This window comes from Nomascus leucogenys, chromosome 9, assembly GCF_006542625.1.
Source record: "Nomascus leucogenys isolate Asia chromosome 9, Asia_NLE_v1, whole genome shotgun sequence".
Lineage (NCBI taxonomy): Eukaryota > Metazoa > Chordata > Mammalia > Primates > Hylobatidae > Nomascus > Nomascus leucogenys.
Window position 1 is genome coordinate 92,057,492 of NC_044389.1, and position 27,731 is coordinate 92,085,222.

General features: G+C 37.7%; 1 protein-coding gene across 1 annotated transcript in view; it reads left to right on the top strand.

Annotated features, from left to right (window-relative positions):
• The window catches only part of C9H10orf67 (chromosome 9 C10orf67 homolog), a 151,873-nt gene that overhangs the window by 116,923 nt on the left and 7,219 nt on the right, over positions 1–27,731 (top strand). The window contains exons 14-15 of the mRNA XM_030818461.1: positions 15,022–15,096; positions 15,182–15,242. Of these exons, the coding sequence (XP_030674321.1) occupies positions 15,022–15,096; positions 15,182–15,242 (136 nt within the window). The remainder of the gene's footprint in view (positions 1–15,021; positions 15,097–15,181; positions 15,243–27,731) is intronic.

Here is a 27,731-nt window from a genome sequence, read left to right on the forward strand (position 1 = left end):
TAAGGATAATGGCCTCCAGCTCTATCCATGTTCCTGCAGAGGACAAGATCTCATTCTTTGACATGGCTGCATAGTATTCCATGGTGTGTATGTACCACATTTTCATTATCCAGTCTATCATTGATGGGCATTTAAGTTGATTCCATGTCTTTGCTAATGTGAATAGTGCTTCTATTAACATATGCGTGCATGTGTCTTTATGATAGAACAATTTATATTCCTTTGTGTATATGCCCAGTAATGGGATTGCTGGGTCAAATGGTAGTTCTGTTTTTAGGTCTTTGAAAGGAAGCGCCACACTATTTTTCACCATGGTGGAACTAATTTACATTTCCACCAGCCATGTGTAAGTGTTCTTTTATAACATAACTAGATTTTAGTTTTTAAAATCTCACCTTCATTTATTTACACTTAATTGGCAAACTGAAACTATGTGAATTTATCAACATAGGTGACATGTGTGATATATTCCTGGCATCCTGCTCTTTTTGTTTGTTTGTTTCCTGGCTCATGTAATATGAACCTCATTTTGCTTGTTTTTATTTCCTATATTGTAATGGTAAACTTTAAGGTAAACTCAAGTACCCACTACATTACTGAAATTATCAAAACCAAAAACCAAGTAAATTTTGAGTCCTAAAACACTCTGCAAGACAAGAAAATATACGTGTTTTTGTTCCCTGAACTTTGTCTCAGCCCTAATTTCATCAATATATTCCCCTCTTCCTTCTGGTCTTTGTTAATTTACTCTTTGTAGAGAGCCACATCATTATTATGTTATTCTTTTTATCACACAAAAGTATTTTTGGTTAATTACTTTCTGCTTTCAACTCTCTACATGAATAGCAATTATTTATACTTACATTTATATGTTTATATTTAACCTCACCGGCCACTTTTTAAAAATCGTGACTTCCACAGGTCTTGAGTTCTTAGTTTTGATTTATTTCTTATAAACTGGAACATGAATTTGAGTCTTTTCCTTTTGTTCTGGAGGAAATATTCTATCCACTTTGCAATGTCTTGACCTGACTAAGTCCGGTTTAATTTTTGTTTGTTGCTAATTAGCCTGCCTTCCCCATTTTGAAAATTTTTGTGTTGTGTTTTTTAACCTTGAAATTTAAAAAGATGTCATCAGGATATGAGTAAACATTATTTTATTAATTTCTCTTGAATAAAATGGGCCTCTCTGATAGTCGTTTTCTTCAACTCAGACATGTTTCTTATGTACACTTTTGTTTTTCTTTTAAAGACAGAGTCTTCCTCTGTCACCCAGACTGGAGTGCAGTGACATGATCATAGCTCACTGTAACCTCAAACCTCTGAGCTCAAGTGATTGTCCTGCCTTAGCCTCCTGAGTAGCTGGGACTGCAGGTGTGCACCACCACACTTGGCTAATTTTTTTATATTTTGTAGAGACAAAGTCTCACTATGTTGCCCAGGCTGGTCTTGAACTCCTGGCCTCAAGTGATCCTCCTGCCTCAGCCTCCCAAAGTGCTAGGATTGCAGGTATGATCCACCATGCCCATTATGTACACTTTTAATGACTGCTGTTGTGGGATCTGGGATCTGTTTTTGTTTCTTTTTCAGAAACACTATTGTGGGTCAGATACCTATTTTTCTGTCCTCCACAGTTAATCACATTCTCTTTCATGTCATGTTATACTCTTTGTTGTTTTCCTTGACATCTTTTGGAAACTTTTCTGGTTTGCACCTTCCTTCAAAGTTTCCTGAAGAGGTTTCAGGTATGCTGGGATATTGATTCTTCTCGGTCCTCCAAGTGGCAGGGTTTAGGGCATTACTAGAGTAGCCTGAAGCTCTGACCAATAGTCTAAGCCCATGAGCAACTTTGTTGATTTATCCCAGTGCTCTGTGTGAATAGTATGTTTTTATGTATACTGTGGCAAACTAAATGCCAGGGAACATTGCTCTACATTCTTGTTCTGTTCTCTCCATTTCACCTCTACTCTTTGCTATCTCAAATATTTATTTTAATTATTGCATAGTTAGTAATTTTCTCATGCTTTATGCAAATATACTTATCTCAGCGTTTTTGTCAGCCTATTCTTTTATCCAGGGAGTAAAGTTCCCCATTCTTAATCTCTTAATTTGGGGTCAAATCTAAGTAGAGAAGAGTTTGTTTTGTCTCGAGTCTAAATTTTGTTGTTTCATGTTTTTTTGTATGTATGTTTTTCAAACTTTTAAATAACCCATGAATAACAAAGGGATGAATGAAAACACATATGCACAATTTAAAGAATGATAATAACATGAATGCCTGCATTCCCGAGACCAAGGCCATAACTAGATTATTACCATGCCCCAGAAGCCCACCAATTGCATTCCTCTTCATTTCCTCCTGGAGGGAACTATTGCTCTAATTTTTTTTTTAATTTCCTTCATAGCTTTATCACTTGTACATGTATTCCTAAGCAGTATGTTGTTGAGTTTTGCCAGTTTTTAAGCTTTCTAGAAATAAAAAATAAGTAAATGAAAAATACACACATTCTTCTGTGATTTTGCTCCATTTTCTCAACATTATACTTCTAAGATTCATTCATGCTGATGCTAGTGGTTGTGATTCACCCATTCCGAATATTCTAATACACGAATATACCACAACTTATTTACCCATTCTGCTGCTCATCAACACTTAGGTTGGTTCTTACTTTTTACTATTATAAGTATTATTGCTCTCAACATTCTTCTAGTTTCACCTGATACACAGATACAGGAGCTCTTCCAGGTTTTATACTCGTAACAGAATTGCTGGTCATAGAGTACTGGTAAGTTCACTTGCTGTGGGTAAGCTGCTGTGATTGCAACAACAAAAAATACACTGACTTAAATAGATTGAAGACTACTTCATTCATGTTACAGTGAAGAAGCAAGTGGCTCCAGGCAGGACAATGCCCCATGAGGAGCAGTACTCCATAAAGTGGTACACAGGTTCCTTCAATCTTACTGCTCTGACATCTCCTAAGATATTTTACTCACCCACATAAATAAAGGTGGTCAACTTCATGTCCATGGGTTCTAGACTTTCTCCAGAAAGAGAAAGTCCAGGGCAAGAATATTTATCCTTAAGGATATGACCCAGAAATTGCACATGTCACTTCTACTCGTGTCCCACAGGTCTGATCCTAGACCTAGAACTGTGTCCAATTGCAAGACAGACTGAGAAAGGTGCTCTCTGTCTATGCAGCCAAATACCTAACTAAAGCCCAAGAATTTGAGACCAGCCTGGGCAACAAAGTGAGACCCTGTCTCTACAAAAAATAGAAAAAAAAATTAGCTGGGCATGGTGGCACGTGCCTGAGACTGAGGGAGGCTGAGCTGGGAGGAGAGCTTGAGCCTGGGAGGTCAAGCCCACAGTGAGCCATGATTGTGCCTTTGCCCTCCAGCCTGGGCAATAGAGCAAGACCCTGTCTCCAAAAAAATGAAAGGAGGAGATTAGCTATTGAAGGACAATAAGTAGCCTCTGCCACAGAAGCTAGTGCCAGATAGTTTTCCAAAGTAATATTACCCTGACACTCTAATCAGGAACAGATGAAAGTTTCTAGTGCTCCATATGGTCTTCAGCACTGATGTTGCCAGACTTCATCATTTTTGCCAACCTATTATTGTATAATGCTTACTCACAGTTTTGGAGTTTACGTGTATGTATGTGTGTTTATAATGTCTTTTGCCTTTTCCTGATTACTAATGAAAGTGATCGTCTTTTTAAATGTTTATTGACCATTCAGATTTCCTCTTTTAGGTACTGCAGGTTTCAGCCTTTTGATTCTATTGGTTTATTTCATATTTACTTTTTCATAGGAATTCTTTATATAACTTGGATACTAATCCTTTACCAGTTATATGTATTGCAAATGTCTTCTTTCAGTTTGTGGATTAAGTTTTTAATCTTTTTGTGGCTTTTGTAATAAATAAATGTTCTCAATATGAATGTTATTCTGACTTAATCTTTTCCTTTTTGTCTTTACATTTTTTTCTGCCTTCTTTAAAAAGAGTTCTTCTAATATTTAATCACAAATGTATTATTCTCTATGGTCTTTAAACTTTTCGCTTGTTTTGCTTTTCATATTTACAGATTTAATCCATTTAGAATTGATATTAGTGTACAGAGAGATAGACGTCTGGTTTCATTTCCTTTTATTATAAATAACCATCTGAAGTATCCATTTAATAAAAAGTCTGTCTTCTCCCTTGATATATAAGTCCACCTGTCATTATTAAGGGCTCATATATATGAGCCTATTCTGACTCAATCTGTTTCACTGGTTTTTTTCCTGCACCAATATAACACTGATTTAATATCTAAATCTTACCTGTTAAGGCTAATGCTCCTGCCGTTTTGCAAGAGTGCCCCAGCTTTATTGGATCTTTGCATTTCCATGTAAATTTTAGAATCAGATTGTCAATATTCACAGAAAAAAACAAAACAAAAGAAACAAAGCAAAACAAATTTTATTAGTATTTGAATTAGAATTTTGTTAAATCTACAGTTCAATTTAGGCACAATTGGCATCTTTATCACTGAGTCTTCTAATCTGTAAATATGTTATATATTTTGTTTATGTATTATTTCAATAGAGTTTTATAACCCTATAGAAGTCTTGAAAGTACCTTTTTTTAGATGTAATCTTAGGTACCTTGTATTTTTATGCTATTATACTTAGATGATTTGCATATTACTCTAAGTAGTTTTTGCTTTATGTAATTTTAGTCTGTATTATTAGATGCTTACTATTTTATAATTGTATCTTCCTGGTAAATTGAACATTTTACCATTATGTAATGACAAACTTTTTTTATTATTATTATACTTTAAGTTCTAGGGAACATGTGCACAACGTGCAGGTTTGTAACATATGTACACATGTGCCATGTTGGTGTGCTGCACCCGTTAACTCCTCACTTACATTAGGTATATCTCCTAATGCTATCCCTCCCCCCCTCCCCCCACACCACGACAGGCCCCGGTGTATGATATTCCCCTTCCTGTGTCCAAGTGTTCTCATTGTTCAATTCCCACCTATGAGTGAGAACATGCGGTGTCTGGTTTTTTGTCCTTGCGATAGTTTGCTGAGAATGATGGTTTTCAGCTTCATCCATGTCCCTACAAAGGACATGAACTCATCATTTTTTATGGCTGCATAGTATTCCATGGTGTATATGTGCCACATTTTCTTAATCCAGTCTATCATTGATGGACATTTGGGTTAGTTCCAAGTCTTTGCTATTGTGAATAGTGCCACAATGAACATATGTGTACATGTGTCTTTATAGCAGCATGATTTATAATCATTTGGGTATATACCCAGTAATGGGATGGCTGCATCAAATGGTGTTTCTAGTTCTAGATCCTTAAGGAATCGCCACACTGTCTTCCACAATGATTGAACTAGTTTACTGTCCCACCAACAGTGTAAAAGTGTTCCTATATCTCCACATCCTCTCCAGCACCTGTTGTTTCCTGGCCTTTAAATGATCACCATTCTAACCGGTGTGAGATGGTATCTCATTGTGGTTTTGATTTGCGTTTCTCTGATGGCCAGTGATGATGAGCATTTTCTCATGTGTTTTTTGGCTGCATAAATGTCTTCTTTTGAGAAGTGTCTGTTCATATCCTTCACCCACTTTTTGATGGGGTTGTTTTTTTCTTGTAAGTTTGTTTGAGTTCTTTGTAGATTCTGGATATTAGCCCTTTGTCAGGTGAGTAGATTGCAAAAAATTTTCTTCCATTTTGTGGTTGCCTGTTCACTCTGATGGTAGTTTCTTTTGCTGTGCAGAAGCTCTTTAGTTTAATTAGATCCCATTTGTCAATTTTGGCTTTTGTTGCCATTGCTTTTGGTGTTTTAGACATGAAGTCCTTGCCCATGCCTATGTCCTGAATGGTATTGCCTAGGTTTTCTTCTAGGGTTTTTATGGTTTTAGGTCTAACATGTAAGTCTTTAATCCATCTTGAATTAATTTTTGTATAAGGTGTAAGGAAGGAATCCAGTTTCAGCTTTCTACATATGGCTAGCCAGTTTTCCCAGCACCATTTATTAAATAGGGAATCCTTTCCCCATTTCTTGTTTTTGTCAGGTTTGTCAAAGATCAGATGGTTGTAGATGTGTGGTATTATTTCTGAGGGCTGTATTCTGTTTCATTGGTCTATATCTCTGTTTTGGTACCAGTACCATGCTTTTTTGGTTACTGTAGCCTTGTAGTATAGTTTGAAGTCAGGTAGCGTGATACCTCCAGCTTTGTTCTTTTGGCATAGGATTGTCTTGGCAATGCAGGCTCTTTTTTGGCTCCATATGAACTTTAAAATAGTTTTTTCCAATTCTGTGAAAAAAAGTCATTGGTAGCTTGATGGGGATGGCATTGAATCTATAAATTCCCTTGGGCAGTATGACCATTTTCACAATATTGATTCTTCCTATCCGTGAGCATGGAATGTTCTTCCATTTGTTTGTGTCCTCTTTTATTTCGTTGAGCAGTGGTTTGTAGTTCTCCTTGAAGAGGTCCTTCACATCCCTTGTAAGTTTGATTCCTAGGTATTTTATTCTCTTTGAAGCAATTATGAATGGGAGTTCATTCATGATTGGGCTCTCTGTTTTTCTGTTATTGGTGTATAAGAATGCCTGTGATTTTTGCACATTGATTTTGTATCCTGAGACTTTGCTGAAGTTGCTTATCAGCTTAAGGAGATTTTAGGCTGAGACGATGGGATTTTCTAAATATACAATCATGTCATCTGCGGACAGGGACAATTTGACTTCCTCTTTTCCAAATTAAATATCTTTTATTTTTTTCTCCTGCCTGATTGCCCTGGCCAGAACTTCCAACACTATGCTGAATAGGAGTGGTGAGAGAGGGCATCTCTGTCTTGTGCCAGTTTTCAAAGGGAATGCTTCCAGTTTTTACCTATTCAATATGGTATTGGCTGTGCGTTTGTCATAAATAGCTCTTATAATTTTGAGATATGTCCCATCAATACCTAATTTATTGAGAGTTTTTAGCATGAAGCACTGTTGAATTTTGTCAAAGGCCTTTTCTGCATCTATTGAGATAATCATGTGGTTTTTGTCTTTGGTTCTGTTTATATGATGGGTTACGTTTATTGATTTGCATATGTTGAACCAGCCTTGCATCCCAGGGATGAAGCCCACTTGATCATGGTAGATAAGCTTTTTGATGTGCTGCTGGATTTGGTTTGCCAGTATTTTATTGAGGATTTTTGCATCGATGTTCATCAGGGATATTGGTCTAAAATTCCCTTTTTTTGTTTTGTTTCTACCAGGCTTTGGTATCAGGATGATGCTGGCCTCATAAAATGAGTTAGGGAGGATTCCCTCTTTTTCTATTGATTGGAATAGTTTCAGAAGGAATGGTACTGTTCCTCCTTGTACCTCTGGTAGAATTTGGCTGTGAATCCATCTGGTCCTGGAATTTTTTTGGTTGGAAGGCTATTAATTATTGCCTCAATTTCAGAGCCTGTTATTGGTCTATTCAGAGATTCAACTTCTCCCTGGTTTAGTCTTGGGAGGGTGTATGTGTCGAGGAATTTATCCATTTCTTCTAGATTTTCTAGTTTATTTGCATAGAGGTGTTTGTAGTATTCTCTGGTGGTAGATTGCATTTCTGTGGGATCGGTGGTGATATCCCCTTTATCATTTTTTATTGCATCTATTTGATTCTTCTTTATTTTCTTCTTTATTAGTCTTGCTAGTGTTCTATCAATTTTGTTGATCTTTTCAGGAAACCAGCTCCTGGATTCATTGATTTTTTGAAGGGTTTTTTGTGTCTGTATCTCCTTCAGTTCTGCTCTGATCTTAGTTATTTCTTGCCTTCTGCTAGCTTTTGAATGTGTTTGCTCTTGCTTCTGTAGTTCTTTTAATTGTGATGTTAGGGTGTCAATTTTAGATCTTTCCTGTTTTCTCTTGTGGGCATTTGGTGTGATAAATTTCCCTCTGCACACTGCTTTAAATGTGTCCAAGAGATTCTGGTATGTTGTGTCTTTGTTCTCATTGGTTTCAAAGAACATCTTTATTTCTGCCTTCATTTTGTTATGTACCCAGTAGTCATTCAGGAGCAGGTTGTTCAAGTTCCATGTAGTTGAGTGGTTTTGAGTGAGTTTCTTAATCCTGAGTTCTAGTTTGATTGCACTGTGTTCTGAGAGACAGTTTGTTATGATTTCTGTTCTTTTACATTTGCTGAGGAGTGCTTTACTTCCAACTGTGTGGTCAATTTTGGAATAAGTGCGATGTGGTGCTGAGAAGAATGTATATTCTGTTGATTTGGGGTGGAGAGTTCTGTAGATGTCTATTAGGTCCGCTTGGTGCAGAGCTGAGTTAAATTCCTGGATATTCTTGTTATCTTTCTGTCTCATTGATCTGTCTAATGTTGACAGTGGGGTGTCAAAGTCTCCCATTATTATTGTGTGGGAGCCTAAGTCTCTTTGTAGGTCTCTAAGGACTTGCTTTATGAATCTGGGTGCTCCTGTATTGGGTGCATATATATTTAGGATAGTTAGCTCTTCTCGTTGAATTGATCCATTTACCATTATGTAATGGCCTTCTTTGTCTCTTGATCTTTGTTGGTTTAAAGTCTGTTTTATCAGAGACTAGGATTGCAACCCCTGCCTTTTTTTGTTTTCCATTTGCTTGGTAGATCTTCCTCCATCCCTTTATTTTGAGCCTATGTGTGTCTCTGCACATGAGGTGGGTTTCCTGAATGCAGCACACTGATGGGTCTTGACTCTTTTTCCAATTTGCCAGTCTGTGTCTTTTAATTGGAGTATTTAGCCCATTGACATTTCAGGTTAATATTGTTATGTGTGAATTTGATCCTGTCATTATGATGTTAGCTGGTTATTTTGCTCATTAGTTGATGCAGTTTCTTCCTAGCATCGATGGTCTTTACAACTTGGCGTGTTTTTGCAGTGGCTGGTGCCAGTTTTTCCTTTCCATGTTTAGTGCTTCCTTCAGGAGCTCTTGTAGGGCAGGCCTGGTGGTGACAAAATCTCTCAGCATTTGCTTGTCTGTAAAGTATTTTATTTCTCCTTCACTTACGAAGCTTAATTTGGCTGGATATCAAATGATGGGTTGAAAATTTTTTCTTTAAGAATGTTGAATATTGGTCCCCACTCTCTTCTGGCTTGTAGAGTTTCTGCCAAGAGATCAGCTGTTAGTCTGATGGACTTCCCTTTGTGGGTAACCCAACCTTTCTCTCTGGCTGCCCTTAACATTTTTTCCTTCATTTCAACTTTGATGAATCTGACAATTATGTGTCTTGGAGTTGCTCTTCTCGAGGAGTATCTTTGTGGCATTCTCTGTATTTCCTGAATTTGAATGTTGGCCTGCCTTGCTGGATTGGGGAAGTTCTCCTGGATAATATCCTGCAGAGTGTTTTCTAACTTGGTTCCATTCTCCCCATCACTTTCAGGTACACCAATTAGACGTAGAATTGTTCTTTTCACATAGTCCCATATTTCTTGGAGGCTTTGTTTGTTTCTTTTTACTCTTTTTTCTCTAAACTTCTCACTTCATTTCACTCATTTTATCTTCAATCACTGATACTCTTTCTTCCAGTTGATTGATTCGGCTACTTAAGCTTGTGCATTCATCATGTAGTTCTTGTGCCACGGTTTTCAGCTCCATCAGGTCATGTAAGGACTTCTCTAAACTAGTTATTCTAGTTAGCCATTTGTCTAATCTTTTTTCAAGGTTTTTAGCTTCTTTGCGATGGGTTTGGACTTCCTCCTTTAGCTTGGAGAAGTTTGATCATCTGAAGCCTTCTTCTCTCAACTCATCAAAGTCATTCTCCATCCAGCTTTGTTCCATTGCTGGCGAGGAGCTGTGTTCCTTTGGAGCGGGAGAGGAGCTCTGATTTTTAGAATTTTCAGCTTCTCTGCTCTGTTTTTTCCCCATCTTTGTCGTTTTATCTGCCTTTGTTCTTTGATGATGGTGATGTACAGATGGGGTTTTGGTGGGGATGTCCTTTCTGTTTGTTAGTTTTCCTTCTAACAGTCAGGACCCTCAGCTGCAGGTCTGTTGGAGTTTGCTAGAGGTCTACTCCAGACCCTGTTTACCTGGGTATCAGCAGCAGAGGCTGCAGAACAGCTAATATTGCTGAACAGCAAATGTTGCTGCCTGATCATTCCTCTGGAATCTTCGTCTCAGAGGGGTACCCAGCCGTGTGGGGTATCAGTCTGCCCCTACTGGGGGTGCCTACCAGTTAGGCTACTCGGGGGTCAGGGACCCACTTGAGGAGACAGTCTGTCCGTTCTCAGATCTCAAACTCCATGCTGGGAGAACCACTACTCTCTTCAAAGCTGTCAGACAGGGACATTTAAGTCTGCAGATGTTTCTGCTGCCTTTTGTTCGGCTATGACCTGCCCCCAGAGGTGGAGCCTACAGAGGCAGGCAGGCCTCCTTGAGCTGTGGTGGGCTCTACTCAGTTCAAGCTTCCTGGCTGCTTTGTTTACCTACTTAAGCCTCAGCAGTGGCAGGTGCCCCTCCCCCTGCCTCGCTGCTGCCTTGCAGTTCGATCTCAGACTGCTGTGCTAGCAGTGAGCAAGGTTCCCTGGGTGTGAGACCCTCCAAACCAGGTGCGGGATATAATCTCCTCGTGTGCCGTTTGCTAAGACCATTGGAAAAGCTCAGTACTGGGGTGGGAGTGACCCGATTTTCCAGGTGCTGTCTGTCACTGCTTCCCTTGTCCAGGAAAGGGAATTCCCTGACTCCTTGCACTTCCTGGGTGAGGCGATGCCTTGCGCTGCTTTGGCTCACACTCAGTGGGCTGCACCCACTGTCCTGCACCCACTGTCCAACAAGCCCCAGTGAGATGAACCCGGTACCTCAGCTGGAGATGCAGAAATCACCTGTCTTCTGCATTGCTCACACTGGGAGCTGTAGACTGGAGCTGTTCCTATTCAGCCATCTTAGAGCCACCTCTGTAATGACAAACTTTATCTCTACAAATGTTTTTTGCCTTAAAGTCTGTTTTGGCTTTATATTACTAGAGCTACCTCCACTTTCGTTAGGTTATTATTTTGTTGGCATATCTTTGTCTATTCCTTGACTTTCAGGCTTTTATATGCTTCTGCTTTGGATGTGACTTTTATACAGCATACAGATAGTTTTAAACTTTGTTCTTAATCTAGGTAGACAATCTTTGTCTTTTAACTGGGGCATTTAGTCCATTTACTTTATTCTAATCACAAATACATTTGGCTTTAATTATACGTTGTTATCTTATATTTGTTTCTATTTTGTATGTGTTTTTCTCCTTTACATTTTTTGAATTGGTTATTTTTTTCTCATTCTTTTTTTTTTTTAATTTCTATCAGGAAAGTTTCTATCAGGAAAGTTTAAATTACCTCTCTATGTTTACAGTGGTGAACAATAAAAGTTCTTTGGGTGATTAAATTTCAACTACCACCCTCTGTCAGTATGTAATGCTGTTGTCATCTATTTTAACTCTACCTTGTTTCCGTAATCTTCATAGCACATTATTATTATTATTGGCATATTTGATTAATATTTGTTTAGCTTTACTTACATATTTACCACTTTATCTGCAATGCCTTCTTACATCTCAGACCCTCTATCTGAGATCACTTGATTTCTACATGAAGTACATTCATTAGAAGTTTCTCTTTTTTTGAGGCGGAGTCTCGCTCTGTAGCCTAGGCTGGAGTGCAGTAGTGTAATCTCAGCTCACTACAACCTCCACCTCCCTGGTTCAAGCAATTATCCTGCCTCAGCCTCCCGAGTAGCTGGGACTACAGGCGCCCGCCACCACTCCTGGCTAATTTTTATATTTTTAGTAGAGACAGGGTTTCACCATGTTGGCCAGGATGGTCTCAAACTCCTGACCTCAGGTGATCTGCCCACCTCAGCCTCTGGAGGTGACCTGGGTCTGGAGTAGACCTCTAGCAAACTCCAGCATACCTGCAGCTGAGGGTCCTGACTGTTAGAACGAAAACTAACAAACAGAAAGAACATCCACACCAAAACCCCATCTGTACATCACCATTATCAAAGAACAAAGGTAGATAAAACGACAAAGATGGGGAAAAAACATATCTGTCTTCTAGAACACACTGTCTTCTAGATTCCATTGTGATATGGTTTGGCTGTGTCCCCACCCAAATCTCATCCTTTTTTTTTTGAGATGGAGTTTTGCTCTTGTCACCCAGGCTGGAATGCAATGGCATGATCTCGGCTCACTGCAACCTCTGCCTCCCAGGTTTAAGTGACTCTCTTACCTCACCTCCTGAGTAGCTGGGATTACAGGCACGCACCACCATGCCCAGCTAATTTTTGTATTTTTAGTAGAGACAGGATTTCACCATGTTGGCCAGGATGGTCTCAATATCTTGACCTCATGATCTGCCTGCCTCAGACTCCCAAAGTGCTGGGATCGCAGGCGTGAGCCACCACGCCCAGCCACAAATCTTATCTTGAATTTCCGTGTGTTATGGGAGGGACCCAGTAGGAGGTAATTCAGTCATGGGGCAGGTCTTTCCCATGCTGTTCTCGTGATAGTGAGTAAGTCTCACAAGATCTGATGGTTATATAAAGGGGATTTCCCTGCACAAGCACACCTCTCTTTGCCTGTTGCCTTCCACGTGAGATGTGACTTGCTCCTCCTTGCCTTCCACCATGATTGTGAGGCTTTTGCAGCCATGTGGAACTGTAAGTCCAATTAAACCTCTTTCTTTTGTAAAGTCTTGGGTATGTCTTTATCAGCAACATGAAAATGGACTAATACACATTGTTACCATTGGAATGTTGCTATCTCTTTAACTGTGACTTTCTTAACATTAATCTGTCTCTTGTCTTTAGCTGCTTTTAAGATCTCTTCAGTGTTCTACATTTTCAGTATGATGTGTCTAGTTGTGAATTTCTTTTTGTTTATTCTGTTTGAGATTTATCAGGATTCTTGAAAGTTGAGGTGTGGAATTTGTTTCATCAGTTGAGGTGTGGAACTGTTTCATCAGTTCTGGAAAGTGTTCAGTTCTTAACTCTATATTTTGCCATACTCCTTTTCTTTTCTGTCTTCTAAAACTCTGACCAAATGAGGTTATACCTTTTCCCTCTACCCTTCATATTGCTTTTGCTTAGCCTTTATATTTGACATCACTTTGTCTCTCTGAGCTGGGTCCTTGATAGTATGTTTCATTCTCTCTTTCAATGTATTAAGTATTATTTTCACAGATGTATAATTTTTCTGCTAAAATTGGCCTCTTGACTTTCATTTCAATTGTTACATTTATGATTTTTCTAAAAAATAGAAATAAATTTTGTTTGCTTTTTTAAATATGCAAATTATTTATCATCAAGCTTCTACTTTTTATTTCTTGAAACATATTAAACATACTTATTTTATATTCTATGAGAATTTCTATATTTGAAGTTTTAGAGACTCTAGTTCTACTATCTTGTTTATGCTAGCAACTACTCATGATGTATTTACAGATTTTTGACAATGAGCTGCTCGCTTTCCTTGGAACCTTATTTATAAAAATTCTCTGAGGGCTCGGCTGAAGAGGAATTTTTCCATAAAAGGTTTAAATGTGCTTCTTTCAGTTGCCATGAACACCATTATTCTGGAATTAGTTAAATTAATTTTTTTAGCATATCACTTTTCAGACCACCTTGTGAATTCAGCTGGCAAATGGCATGGGCTAGTAATGGTTAGGAATTCACAGGAGAGTATGTTATTCAACTAGTTGCCAACCTTAGGAACATTTTCCTTGCAGACTGCTTGGGGGAGCCTCACTTGAGGTAGTATTTTACCTTTACTCTAGTTATAGCATTTCAGTCCCAGACTTACAGTGGGGTGGGAGTGTCTCGTTAAATTCCACACCTTAGATGGGCCCTGAGTTGTATCCTCTCCTCCCAAGTCATAGGAACCCTTGACAACTCATACACATATTCAGGAAGTTTGGCAAATGCCCTCAAAGTGAATGAAAACTCCAGGGTAGAAGTCCTGGTTTCCATCTTCTCTTGGTCTTGGACCTGGATACTCCTGCTTGCCTGCTGCCTTTTTTTTTGTTTGTTTTTTTTTTTTTTTGGAGACAAGGTGTTGCTCTTTCACCCAGGCTAGAGTGCAGTGGCACACTCACTGCTCACTGCAGCCTCAACCTCCTGGGCTCAAGTCATTCTCCTGCCTCAGCTCCCCCAGCACTGCAAGTGACTGGGACTACAGGCATGTGCCACCACACCTGGCTAACTTTTGTAGTTTTCGTAGAGACGAGGTTTTGCCATGTTGCCCAGGCTGGTCTCAAACTCTTGGGCTCAAGTGATCCTCCCACCTCAACCTCCCAAAATGCTGGGATTACAGGTGTGAGCCACAGTGCCTGGCCCCTGCTTTTTTCATCAGCTTACAGCAACATTGAAGAATGTAAGAAATGAAACTCTTATTTGGATTTAAGTTCTATGTCTGTGTTTTATTCACAAGTAATCTTTCCATACCACATCCAGAAGTCCTTTGCATTTCATCTCAGCCTATTCATTTCCAGAGTCATCTGTCTACATTTCCTTGAATCCATATATTCTTATACTTCATTGTCCCAGGCAAAAGGCTCAAGGAGATTTTCATCTAGATCTCATAATAGATCATTTCTAGAAGTAGGTGCTTCCTTTAATTTCAGGAAAGTGTTTTCTTTAACTTGGGAATCAGGACACCATTGCTGTAGCTTCTAGTAAGGTGGTGGGGATGACCTTGTGGCTTCCAACCAGTTGCAAGTAGTAAGTCTCAATTGTAGGAACAGTCAAAAGGAAGTAGAGTCAGAAGAAATACTAAGGAAAATAGTTTTCTTTCAAAGTGGCCTGAAGAAGAAAGAGGCTCTATCCCATTGGAATAAAGAAAAGGATTTCCGCAGCCATGTTTGAGCAAATAAGTGACAAGCATAGTTTCCATATCTTGGTCAACTAAAGACTGGAGAACATTAACATCCATTTGATTTGATTACTATTTCCTCCTGATAACACAGTACATATCTTTTGTGTCTTTCAGAAAGTAAAACCCTTATTAGTGCAGTCTAGAACGACCATGACAGGTACATCCTCTTCAAGTCATTGTACATCTTCAGTAAGTAGCTTATTTTTCTCTATTAAATATTTACTGAGTTAATATTATTCAACTTAAGTAATGAAAAGTTTTGGTTCACTTACAGAGAGACAGTAAGCATGTGGATGTAGTCAGTGATCAGGCATCCCTTCAACTTTCACCAAAAGGTAAGAATCTTTATTGTTGGAAATGACGTTCACACCAGAATGGCTACTTAGTCTAGATTAACTTTGCTTTTCTTTTTTACCCTAAGGTATTTGGTATTCTGGGTGAATGCATGACTTTTTTCAGCTAATTTATAAAATTATTGCACAGATAAACTGAATAAAAGAATACTAATATATACTTCTGACTACTGATCACTGCTAATTGAAAATCAATCTATGCCAGGCCCAATGGCTTATGCCTGTAATCCTAGCACTTTTGGAGGCTGAGGGAGGATCACTTGAAACCAGGAGTTTGAGATCAGCCTAGGCAACATATAAGACTCTACCTACAAAAAAAAAAATACAAAAATTAGCCAGATGTGGTGGCATGCACCTGTAGTCCCAGCTACTCAGAAGGCTGAGGATTTGCTTGAGCTAAGGAGGTCAAGGCTGCAGTGAGCCAAGATCATGCCACTGTACTCCAGCCTGGATGACAGAGTGAGACCTTGTCTTTAAATTAAAAAAAAAAATAGTTATACTTCAAAACCAGAAACTGCCTTAGTTGGAATCTCATTTCTTGTTTTAAATTAAACTGCCAACAAACCTGAAGCTCCTGTTAAATTCCTAATTTCTTCCAACTTAATAATTAGAAGAAAAGTAGACTGGGCCCGGTGGCTCACACCTGTAATCCCAGCACTTTGGGATGCTTGAGTCCAGGAGCTCTAGACCAGCCTGGGCAACCTGGCTGTCTAACCCTCCTGAGTCGCTGGGACAACAGGTGAGTATCACCATGCCCACCTGATTTTTGTTTGTTTGGTTGATTGGTTGGTTTTTTAGAGATGAGATTTTGTCATGTTGCCCAGGCCGAAATTATTTCTAAAGCATCTTAATGTACTCACATTTTATTGTAAACATGTGAATTAATGAATTTAGTTGGCTTGAAATTTTTTTTTAACTTTAGATTCCAGGGGTACATATGCAGATTCGCTGTGTAGATGTATCGCATGATGCTGAGGTTTGGGCTTTGATGGAACTCATCACCCAATTAGTGAACGCAGTATGGGATAGGAAGTTTTTCAACCCTTACCTTCCTCCCTCCCTCCTTTTGGAGACCCTGGTGTCTGTTATTCCCATCTTTATGTCCCTGTGTACCCAATGTTTAGGTCTTATAAGTGAGAACATGCAGTATTTGGTTTTCTACTTCTATATTAATTCACTTATGGCCTGCAATTTTAGTTAGGAAGTTTAATTAACCATAGAATTCCATTCCCTAAAAATTCAATTGAGGATTTTGCCTTGAAAATTGACTTTCCCTACCCAAGAAAACCATTTTGCGAAGGTCCATTTGAAGTAACACAAATAAATTTTGTGGCCACATGACACATAAGGCAGCCCCACTGAAACAAACACCATCACTCCCTTTTCTAAGCCCTGAAAATGCAAAATGTAGAGTTATTGCCGCTCTGTCTACTGAAAATCCTCCTAAAATCTATTAGCTCACTTTTTTGCCTTACTAATAAAATTGAATATAAATATGTTTTATGATCCATAATTTTACAGTGTGCTATAAGGCTCATCATTCTGAATATTAATCAGCACTATAGAGGAGTCGTAAGATAAAATGCTCACACCAGATGCCTGTGGACATAACCATGAAATTTCCTTGTATTCAATCTCAGATACAGCTTTGACATGTAATGTTCTTCCCTCTGAAGATAGTTTTGGGAAATAATCCAGTTAACAAAAATTTCTTATTAATTGGTTCCAGTTAATCCAAAATTTACTAGAAATAAATTTCCTATTTTTACTGAATAAAAACAACTAAATGCATGTTAAGAGAAAAGCTGAATTACTAATTTTCTAATTTGGGGAGTAAATGAATCTTCTCTTTAGAAAGCATGATCTTTAGTGGTAATGCCTTGCAGGTGGCTTTCAGGCTGGATATTTAAAGGGCCAAAATAGCTTTGTGCAGTGGCAATATTGCAGCCAATAAGGTTTATCCAAGGTGCAATTATTGCTAATCAAAGGGCCAAATTAGCCAAGATTATTGCTAGTCTTCACCAAACAAGTTATTCCAAGCTCCCAAAGTACTTTACAAGGTTGAGTACCCTCTTCAGACCCCCCGGAAATAGTTTAATACATTATTAATGCCTTCAAGCACTAATTCAAAAATACCTATTAAAGAGGTATTAGGTATTGATATGGTTTGGATTTGTGTCCCCACCCAAATCTCACATCCAGTTGTAGAAGGGGCCTGGTGGGAGGTGATTGGATTATGGAGGCTGATTTCCCCCTTACTGTTCTCATGAGATCTGATGGTTTAAAAGTGTGTGGCACTTCACTATCTCTCTCTCTTGCTCTCTCCTGCTCCTCCATTGTAAGACATGCTTACTTCCCCTTCCACCATGATTGTAAGTTTCCTGAGGCCTCCTAGCCATGCATCCTGTTACGCCTGTGAAACTGTGAGTCAATTAAACCTTTTTTCTCCATGAATTAGCCAGTCTCCAGTAGTTCTTTATGGCAGCATGAGAATGGACTAATACAGGTACATAAAGCATAAGGGGTTACTATAACCTATTTGGTAACAGATACCAACCGAACACTTTAAAGTTAAAATGCATTCCATTTTTAAATATGTAAATAGGATAGGAACATTAATATTTAAAATATCCTATGGAATATTATCCTTTCTGTTACAGAATCCTCAGTGTTGGCATCAAAGGTTGAACTTCTTAGGCTATACTTTCACACCACAAAATACTTTGTGAAATTATGTATAACTAGCATTCAGTAGATATACGTAATGTTCTAAATGCCTTTCACGTTTTTACTTTAATCCTCACAAAAACCTGATGAGGTGGGTACTCTTGCTTTCCCCCATTTTACAGATAAGACCACTGAATACAGAGAGGTTTGTAAACTGCTGGGTTTATATTGCAAATAAGTAGAGCAGCTGGATTCAAATCCAGTGTAGGCTAAGGGTCTGTGCTAATCCCCACTCAATTATTTTCACCTGCCCCAAGATTCATGCATGACAACATGGAAAATATCCCATTTTCAAGTAAACACAGTGTGGAAAATCCATGGTGTAACAGAGGGAACCTGGGCTTTGGAGGCTGACAGAGTTTCCAAGCTCAGGTGACTACTTACTCACTGGTGCCTTCATCTTAGTGCTCCCTGTTGTGTAAAACAGACATGGCAACCCCACCTCATAGGTTTTTTATGAGGATGAAGTGAGATCATATATGTGACATGCCTAGCTAATTCCTCTCTCTACCTGTCCTCATTATAATCCCAAGCTAAAGCCTTGCAAATCTATATTTTAATCTCCCCATGAAAGCAATGATGCCCTAAACAGTAGGCTAATAAATTAAAACAGCTAATCTCTACTGCTTTTTTTTTCTTGAGATGGGGCATTGCTCTGTCATCCAGGCTGGAGTGCAGTGGTCCAGTCATGGCTCACTGCAGTCTCAAATTCCTGGGCTCAAGTGATCCTCCTGCCTCAGCCTTCTGAGTAGCTGGAACTACAGGCACACACCACCACCACATCAAGCTAATTTCTTTATTTTTTGTAGAGACAGGGTCTCACTATGTTGCCTAGGCTGGTCTCAAACTCTTGGACTTAAGCTATCCTGCTGCCATACATACTCTTTCAAAGTGCTAGAGATTACAGGCATGAGCCACTGTGTCCAGCCTCCTTTGCTTCTTTAATAGCTGATTTTCTACCAGGCATAAGTAAAAACTAAAATCTAGCAATAGTATCAAAATGTACAGTATATATTTTGAAAAGAGTAAAGTAAAATATAAAATATAATTTAAAATAATGTTATATCGGTGATACGTCATTCCTAGGCCGGTTGAAAATGACTTTTTGTTATGTTGCAAGTTCTAAAAATTCTAAACAGAACAAGAAAGTCAACTGGTGCATGCAACATAGAAAGTTTGAGACAAATAAATCCTGGTTACTCTAAGGGGATTTAAAAAATGAGGTACAATACTATCTGCAACATTTCAAAGCAGTTTTTATGCAGTAGTAATTATCCAAGAGAGCACAGGTAACATTATTAATTTGTTTGCTACTTACTTGTGATAAAATTTGGGATCTGAGCTGCCCATTGTGTACTGTGCACTGCCACAGATTTTATGTACTCAAGAAGACCTTTCTCACAGTCCAGTAATTAAGTGCTATTGACATTGTAATCTTTGGAAATTTTCTTAATGAGCCCAAAAGACACGAATCTTATAGATAAAACCTCAAAGTAACAGTGACTCTTTAAGTGGCTTGTCAGGAAGAGAAAGCTCAAACATCAGTATCTGAAACACAGGAGAAACCCAAATTTAAACCTAGATTACATTGTGTTGTTAATTCTCTGAGACTTCTAGGGAAGAAACATCCAGGGGGTGATCTGAAAAGGGTTTTAAAGGACACAACAATCGTAATATATTAGATATAATTTAAAATCTTTCTTTTTACCCTTTGAAGCTTTGGACCCAAGATGTATTTTCAGTAAGTATATTTTGCACTGATTTATAAAAATAAATATTGTTTGAAAGTGAAGTTCAGTTGCCCCTGTTGTTTTAAATACAAAAACAAGTTTTAAAATCACGTAAGAAATTGGAAGTTAGATAAGAGATAAAAAGAAGTTTCAGGCGTAAGTGTTAGCATTGTTTTATATATTATCTCTAGACTGTCAGCTATAATGGATATAATTTGTTAAGGTTTTCAGATTCATATTCAAGTGCACATTTTATAATATTACAATGTATATCCAAACAATATATTTCACATATAATTGATGGCCATAAAAATGTTAGAAGGAGTTAATCAATGAATTGTGAGTTAAGTACCAGGACTAACCTGATTTATTACATATAATGTATTACGGGGTCTGTAAATGTTAATTTCACTGCCACCAACTTTTCCATTACTTCCCTTATTACCGTCAGTTACCTATTATTCAAATTTTATATTTCTAGGTTGTACATGTCATCTTTGTCTTTGAGACTTGTGCTAATTCTCAACTACCTTTTCTTAGGAATTTCCCTTGCTTTTTATACGTTTATTTAGAGATATTTTCTATTAATACTTGAGGCATATAATTTAGCATATTAGATGATAAATTAAAACCTGGGGCTGGGAGTGGTGGCTCACACCTGTAATCCCAGTACTTTGGGAGGCCAAGGCAGGTGGATCTGTTGTGCTCAGGAGTTTGAGAACCACCTGAGCAACATGGGGAAGCCCCGTCTCTACAAAAAAAAAAAAAAAAAAAAAAAATTAGCCTGGTGTAGTGATGTGCACCTGTAGTCCCAGCTACTAGGGAAGCTGAGGTGGGAAGATCACCTGAGCTCAGGGAGGTGGAGGCTGCAGTGAGCCATGATGGTGCCACTGCACTTCAGCCTGGGCAACAAAGACTCTGTCTCAACACAAACAAACCAATAAAAACCTGGAAGATCAGCAGCCTGTCTCTCAATTTTTCCTTCCAAATACAGCGAATTCTGAATGGTATAGAAATTGGTTAGGATGACCAACTGGATTAGAGAAGTGATGACAAAAATAAGAGGCTCTCTCTGTAACTCAGGCTCTGTCCATAGGTCAGATTGGGATTGAAAAATGTTAGAAATGAAAAGGGAAGGCAACCCATATGCTTTGAAAATACAGTGTAAATCTTTGAAATAAATAGGCAGGTAATTACTTTAAATTTGCAAGATCATAAAAATTTAGTAGAAAAAAAGGTTAGGCTAATACCTATTAAAATGTCCCTTATTAATTTGATGGACTGTCTTATTTCAGTCTAGTGATGTTTTTAAGCATCCATAGACAATATTTCATTTAATAAATACCACTAATCACATTCCTTATGACACCTACACCTGGTGCTTAAAGCTCTCTAAAGCACGAGGCAGGAGACAAGAATGTTTCTGGTGTGTGTTGTTAGTCCAGTTGAGCCATGAGTTGGATTCCAGCAGCCTCTCTGCCCTGTGACAATGATTTCATCCCAAACCTTGCTGCCTGGTTGCAGACTGATATTGTGGTCATTTAAGAGGCATTATAAACAATATAAGCCATTATGGTAGTAACAAAATACTGAGAAAGGGTTTAATTAGTGCAGAGACAAGTGGGTATTAACTTTTTAATTTAGGAATGAGTCTGCTGGCAAAATGTTACAGGATATTATACATGGATTCATACAAATCCATGGGCTTACCAAGTGTACTCTTAACTGAGTTTGACATGACATCTTCGTATATGAAAGGTACCATATTAATATTCCTTTCAGCTGCAGGAACCCCCATTTCAGAAATTGTGGGAATAAACTGAGATCAGAAAAGTGGTATTTATGAAGTGTTGGCTTCTACAAATGTCACTGGGTTTCAATCTTCAGCTTATCACATTCCTGTCTTGTTCAACTTCTTTAATCAAAGTTGCCCATCTTCAAATAAACAATCACATGGAAAAAAAGATGTTACAGGAAGGAAGTATTTTGTCTACTATTAAATTCTACACAAATGTGAGCTACAGTTGATTGAAAAACGATGAAATAATTTTATTTATAGACATAGTTAATGTAGAAACTTTTTTATTATGAAATCTTTCAGATATTAAGGGAATACAGAGAATTATATGTTGAACATCACCTGGCTCTATTAGATTTTGCCATGCTTGAGTCATAAAAGTAAGACAGTGAACACTGAGTTGATATCATTCCTCCTTCTCTCCCCAGAGGTAACCACTGCCTTGATTTTAGAGTTTGTCAATCATACATATTTTATATCACTACACAGACACACACTCTTATACATGTACAAACAATTTATAACATCATTTGGCATGTTTTCAAGCATTATATCCATGATGGTGGAAGTATGTGTTCTTAATTTTTACCTATAAATGTTTTTGAAATTTATTTACAGCATTTTGCTGTATGTAGCTTGAATTCATTTATTTTACCTGCTGTATAGTATATTCCATTGTATAGTATGAATATTCTACAATATATTCATTCTGCTGTTGATGGGAATTCAGAAGATTTTCAATTTGTTAGATTCACAAATAGCTGCTATTTCTCATAGTGTACATGTGTGAGAGGTTCACTAAATACCTAGAAGAGGAGCTGCTGAGTTCTAGCAACTTTACTAGATAGTGTCAGAATGTGCTAGTAATTGGTTACACTACTTTACACACGTATCAGTAGGTTATGAGTTTGTATTGTTCTATTTTCCTACTAACACTTGGAGTTGCCATATTTTTAATTTTTGCTGATATGATGGGTGTGAAATTGCATTTTATTCTTTTTTTGAAATTCCCTGATAACTAGTAAGAATAATTTTTTATGTTTATTAACCATTTTAGTTTCCTCTTCTATGAATTGCTTGGTGCTAGAAGTAGATGATTTTTCTATAATTGGGTGGTTCTTTTTTATAGGAGTCTATACATTCTGAACATTATCTCTTTGTTAGTTTCACGCTTCACAAATATCTTCTTCCTGTCTTAATGCACTGGCTAGAATTTCCGGTATTGTAATAGAGCAGTCGGTGGCACACTTTTTTGGTTTCTCTCTCTAACAGGATAATTTCTAAAGTGTCATCATGAAGTATGATGTTTATTGTAGGTTTGTGATAGCTATTCTTTAATCAAGTCACTAAAGTTCTCTTCTATAGCAGGTGCTGAAAGTTTTTATAACAAATTGATGGCTAAGCTTTACCTGGTTTTCCCCCTTTACCTATTAAACTGATAACTGTGGTCGTTCTCCTTTAATCTGTTAATGTTGAAATACATTAATACATTTTCTCATGTTAAATTATACTTATATTTCTTAACTTTCGTGTTGATAATTTATTTTAATTTCCTGGTCTTTTATTTAGAATTTTCCTTCTGAGTTTGGTCTATATTTTTTTTCCCTGAATTCCCATTATGTAGTTTGGATATAAAGGCTGTACTCGACTCAGTAGAAAGGATTACCTTCTTCTACCTCTTCTTTCAGACGATTAAAGTTAGTATATAATAGATATCTCAGCCGGGCATGGTGGCTTACACTTTGGGAGGCAGAGGCAGACGGATCGTGAGGTCAGGAGTTTGAGACCAGCCTGACCAACATGGTGAAACCCTGTCTCTACTAAAAATACAAAAATTAGCCGGGTGTGGTGGTGCACACCTGTAATCCCAGCTACTCTGGAGGCTGAGGCAGGAGAATCTCTTGAACTCAGGAGGCAGAGGTTGCAGTGAGCCGAGATCATGCCACTGCACTCTGGCCTGGGCAAAAGAGTGAGACTCTGTCTCAAAAAAAAAAAAAAAGATATCTCTTCTTTGATGGTGTGAAAAATTTGTCAAATTGGACCTAGTGTCCTTTGTGAAGGTGAGAGAGATTTTCGAATACAAATTTAATTGCTTTAATAGCTGTTAGTGTTCTATTTTTTTATTGAGTCAATTGCAGCAACATTTTTTCTAGGCAATCCATTTGATCTAGGTTTTCAAATACATTGAAATAAACTTGTTCATTGTATTCTCCTATTAATTAAAAAATATCTGTAATTATGCCCCTTTTCTGCCCCTGATGTTTTCTTTTTTCTGAGACAGAGTCTTGGTCTGTCGCCCAGGCTGGAGTGCAGTGGCAAGATCTCAGCTCACTGCAATCTCCACCTCCCAGGTTCAAGCGACTCTCCTGCCTCAGCCTCCCAAGTAGCTGAGATTACAGGTGCGTGCCACCACGCCCAGCTAATTTTTATATTTTTAGTAGAGACAGGGTTTCGCCATGTTGTCCAGGCTGGTCTCGAACTCCTGACATCAAGTGATCTGCCCACCTCAGCCTCCCAAAGTGCGGGGATTACAGGCATGAGCCACTGCATCCAGCCTCTCCCTGATGTTGTTTTATATATTTATCATATGTTTGTTCTTAATCCTGTCAAAGTGTGATATGATTTTTAGTCTTTTCTAAAGTACTAATTTTTGGTTTATTAATTTGCTCTGCTTTTTTTGGTTGTTGGATTTTTGTGTTTCTCTGCTATTTCCTTCCATTTTTAAAAGATATTTCTGTTTTTTCCTCTAGCTTACTCATTTTTTATTTTTATTACATATTAATAAATGCATTTATGACTCTAAAAATGTTTTAGTTGCATCCCATAAATTTTGACAGCACTTTAACTGTTGCTTAACTCTAAATATTTTATTCCATCATGATTGTCTCTTTAACACAGAGATTTTTAAATATGCTTCGCTGAGATTGCTTTACCTTTAATTAATGACTCCTAATTTCCTTGTAACCTTTCTATTAGCTCGTCTTATTAATTTGGTAGTTCAGACATGCTTTATTCTTCTAATTTATTGTATGCCTAATCTCTTATGTTTTCTGAAACAGAAATATAAAAATATCTTTCTATGACTGAAGATTGATCAGTTTCTCTTAGTAATTCTGTCAGTTTTTTGTTATACATTTTAAAGCTGTGTTAAATGCTTCCTAGTTTATCATATTTTTTCTTGGTGGATTGTTGCATACACTGGCCTCTTTAACCCTGGTAATTCTTTGATGTCTTAAATTCTATTGTATCTTATATCAATAACATTATAATAGCTTTCATATTAGTAGTATTTACATTGTATCTTTTTCATTTTTTTCAATATTTTTATGATTACATTGGATTTTTCTCTTTTAAACAACTTAAAATGATACCTTTTTTCTTTTTAGTTCTCTTTGATAAAATCCACTTTTTAACAGGTGAATTTATTGTTTACAATTGTGATTATTGATATATTTGGACTTATTTTTATTGCCTTATCTTTGTATTTTCTGATATTCTGCTTTACTTTCTATTCTTTCTTGCTTTCTTTTAGGTTGATAACGTTTTCTGTATTTTGTTTCCCCCTTGCTGATTCGAAAGCTGAAAGCTGTGTTTCTTTTCTTTTATTGTATATGTTTATATGTGCGTATGTTTAGTACATGTGTACGTTTAGAGTATCATTACTTCAATAATTTGCTTTGTGAGGGCCTGTTGATGGTAAATTCTGTTTGCCTTAATTTTTACCTCACTCTGGATGGTAATTTAGCAAGACATGAAATTCTAGGTTGGCAGTTATTCTTTCCTCCACATTTTCTTTTGTATCATCACCGTTCAGCCTCTACTTAGGATTATAAGAAGTCTGGTGTCAATTTTCCAATCATTTGTAGTTATTTAGTGTTTTCTTTATGGTGTTCAATGTATCCAGTGGTGTATTTATCTTTATCAATATTCACGATAAAATTTGGATCTGATGATTCATGTATTTCTTTACTTCTAGAAATCTCTCAGCTACTACCTTTTCAAATATTGCTTGTACATTTTCTATGCTTACTTCTTCTGAAGCACTACTCAATCTGTTCTCCATGCCTCCAATCTACATTTTCTAATTTTTGTTTGTTGTGCATATGGGTGAATTCTTCAATAGTACCTTCCAACTTTCAAATTCTCTTTTCAGCTATGCCAATTTATCCCGTGTTTTAGTGTTTCATTTTAGTGACTCTTCTATTTCCAAAATTTTTAATTGGTTCTTTTTCAAAGCCACTGTTCTTGTTTTACTCTGGGCTATCTTGTATCATAATTTGTTTTTCCTTTTTTATGATAATCATCATTAAACGTGAACTCTTTGAACATACTAAGCATAAGTTTTAAAATCTTTGTCATACTGTTTCATCAACTTAAATTTACCTGGAGTGAATTCATGTTCTGATAGCTTATCTTGCTTTTGTCTTGCCTAGTATTCTATCCTTTGTTTATTTTGGAACTTAGGTTTGCATGCTCAAGTCTCTCTCTCTCTCTCTCTCTGTCTCAATACAATATTTCCTGAATATAGTTCTGTGACTGCTTCTTGTGCCTCTCTTACTGCCAGTTTACAGCCAGTTCTTATAAGTTTGGGGGTGCCTACTTTGCTGTGACATGAAGGGTCCTGAAGACTCCAAGCCAGCAGGTGGTCTAGCTCAGTTCCTCTGCACGAAGTGAGTCTGTGACCTCTAACCTTCCTAGGCTCATAGCTCACTACAAAGCCATAGCCCAGGTTAAAAACCATTGTTGTTGCTGTTGTTTCTCAACTTTCTTTCATTACAGTTTCTGCCTTCAAGAAGTGAATTTGTTCTTCCACCCAGCATGGAGCACATTTAGCATCTGTTACCAAATATGAGCTTTATTCTTGACCATCAGGATGGGTTTCTGCAGCTGAAACAAGAAACGTGTGGTTTGGGTTATGTATTCCTTTGCTAAGGCCACCATAACAAACTACCACAAACCAGGTGGCTTCAACCACAGAAATTAATATTCTCACAGTTCTGGAGGCTGGAAGTCTGAAATCAAGGTGAGGTTGGTTTATTCTGAGGACTGTGAGGGAGAATCTGTCCCATGACTGTCTCCTAGCTTCTGGTAGTCCTGAGTTTCCTTTACTTGTAGATGACATTCTCCCTGTGTCTTCACATTGCCTTCCCTTTACCTACATCTCTGCGTTCAAATTCCTGCTTTTTATAAGGACACAGACATATTGGGTTAAGGTCCACCCTAATGACCTCATCTTAATTTGATCATCTGCAAAGACCCTATTTCTAAATAAGCTCACATTTATAGGTACTGGAGGTTAGGACTTCAGCATCTTTAGGGAGACACAATTCAGTTCCTAACAGGCTGGCTCGTTACTTCACATTTCGTTACAAGAGACATGTTTATCTTGTTCTCCCAGTATGTCTTTTTGTTTTTCTTTTTAAATTTTATCTATCAGGCCCATATGGAGTCCTAAATCATGAACTCACTATACCATTGTTCTCTCTTCTTCCCCCACCAAAAAAATCCTATGTGTTCAAATCAGTTCTCTTCATGTTCTGGATAAAAGAAACTTCATTTGATTTCTACCTTATTTTATCTAGTTTAAGAACACTTTATCTTTGTAAACAACTGCACAGTTATTGTTATCCCATGTATCCAAAGCATACATTAAGTACCAGTCATTTTTTTAAAGAACACTTTTAAAGTCTCTGTTGTATCTTCATAAAAGTCTTTTCCTTGTGTATCCTGTCTGTGACCTAGGCAGTAAGTTGCCTTCTCTGGAAAAGCATGTGTTACAGGTTGAATTGTGATACCCCCCCCCCAACACACACACACCGCCTCACAAGAATATGTTGAGACTTTAATCCCAGGCTCCTATGAATGTAATCTTATTTAGAAATAGAGTCTCTGCAGATGTAATTAAGCCAAGGTCTTCTAGGTGGACTCAATTCAATATAACTAGTGTCATAAGAGGAACACGTCCTGTGAAGACAGAAACACACAGGGAGACACCATGTGACGGCAGAGACAGAGATTGGAGTGATGCAACCACAAGCCAAGGACTGACAAGGATCGGTGGCCACGACCTGAAGCTAGGAGGAGGCAAGGAAGGATTCCACCCAGGGTCTCAGGGGGAGCATGGCCCTACAAATTTCAGACACCTTGATTTTGAACTTCTAGCCTCCAGAACTGAGACAATTCTTTTCTGTTGGTTTCAGCCACCCAGTTTGTGCT